The sequence below is a fragment of the Triticum aestivum genome, chromosome 3B (genome assembly GCF_018294505.1).
Source record: "Triticum aestivum cultivar Chinese Spring chromosome 3B, IWGSC CS RefSeq v2.1, whole genome shotgun sequence".
Classification (NCBI taxonomy): Eukaryota; Viridiplantae; Streptophyta; class Magnoliopsida; order Poales; family Poaceae; genus Triticum; species Triticum aestivum.
Window position 1 is genome coordinate 428,967,373 of NC_057801.1, and position 1,250 is coordinate 428,968,622.

Genomic DNA, 1,250 nt, shown 5'->3' on the forward strand with positions numbered 1-1,250 from the left:
CCCTCCGTTCCTAAATATTTGTCTTTCTAGAGGTTTCAAAAAGTGACTACATACGAAGCAAAATGAGTAAACCTACACTCTAAAATATGTCTATATACATCCATATGTGATAGTCCATTTGAAATCTCTAAAAAGACGAATATTTATTTGAAATCTCTAAAAAGACAAATATTTAGGAACGGAGGCAGTAGTAGAGAGGGTTGACACATACTGGAAAGTAGTAGGAGTATTACTAGAGTCGTTGCGAACATTACCCGAACACCTCGAGGGCAATGCAAATGCAATCCCCGTGAACCAAATCAATCAACGTGAAGACGGTACAGCGGGAGAATCAAGCCACGCAAACTAGCATAATTGAGTTCGGGAGTGAACAGCAAGAGAAACGCAGCAGGAAGACGAGGAGTAGGAGAGGCAGCCATCATTTGCGGGTCTCGTCGTCCTCAGGCTCAAACTCCGGGTCGCCGTCAGGGTGCATCTCCAGCCACTGCTCCTTGGTCCAGTACTCCTTGACGTGCCCCCACTTCTTGCGGAACTTCTCGATCTGGCTGTCCATGACGACCAGCGCCGAGGAGTCGCCGACGTAGTAGGGGTGGTTGCCCGACCAAACGTCCACCGAGTACTCCGGCTTCGTGCCCCCCGTCACCAGCACCAGCTCACCGTTGCAGTACACCTTCGCGTCCTCAAAGATCTCCGGGTGCAGCCCCTTCTTCCGCATCGAGCACCTCATCCCCTGCACGCGCGCACAGCGCACACGTTAAGGATTCACAACTGTCTCCCCCAATTCAGAGCCTTGTGAAGTTTAAGTATGGAGTGAGTTCGGTACCTGGGAGGGGACGAGGGAGCGGAGGGTGCGGTTTGCGGTTCTCGCGACGGCGGCGGCGCCCGGGGTAGGGAGGAAGGAGGTGGAGAGGGAGAGCGCCATGGCTGACGACTTGTTGGCTTCCTTGCCGGTTTCTTCCTATCTTATCCTCTTGTGGTGATGATGATTTCTGAATGTTGAGGCTGCTGGTCCGGGACCGGTGGCCTCTGGCTCGGCCTGGTCCTTTTTTTTTGTGTGTGTGTGTGTGTGGGAGCTCCTATTGGGCGCTTCAGGCGCCAGGGCTCCCTGCCGCCCACATGCCAACGCTGGTGGGCCGGCCCGTGTAGATTCTGAATTCGCCCTGTTCGCCTGGTTTGCTCGATCGTATTTGAAAAAAAACGAAAACAAAATCATGAATTTGAATTTTAAAAAGTTCATTGATTTAAAAAAT

At 51.8% G+C, this 1,250-nt stretch overlaps 1 protein-coding gene across 1 annotated transcript; it reads right to left on the reverse strand.

Annotated features, from left to right (window-relative positions):
* Nucleotides 1-208: 208 nt before the first annotated feature.
* On the reverse strand, nucleotides 209-1,050 carry LOC123070188 (50S ribosomal protein L31). Its single transcript, XM_044493256.1, has 2 exons — nucleotides 824-1,050; nucleotides 209-730 (listed from the first exon to the last, which is right to left on the reverse strand). The coding sequence occupies exons 1-2, from the start codon at nucleotides 920-922 to the stop codon at nucleotides 419-421; spliced, it is 411 nt and encodes a 136-aa protein (XP_044349191.1). The 5' UTR covers nucleotides 923-1,050; the 3' UTR covers nucleotides 209-418.
* Nucleotides 1,051-1,250: the final 200 nt, after the last annotated feature.

What these genes read in the sequence shown, in the direction of transcription:
- LOC123070188 (XM_044493256.1), bottom strand. Translation starts at nt 922, where the DNA reads ATGGCGCTCTCCCTCTCCACCTCCTTCCTCCCTACCCCGGGCGCCGCC. An exon ending in GCTCCCTCGTCCCCTCCCAG is followed by an intron (nt 731 to 823) that starts GTACCGAACTCA and finishes GCGCGCGTGCAG; the next exon opens with GGGATGAGGTGCTCGATGCG.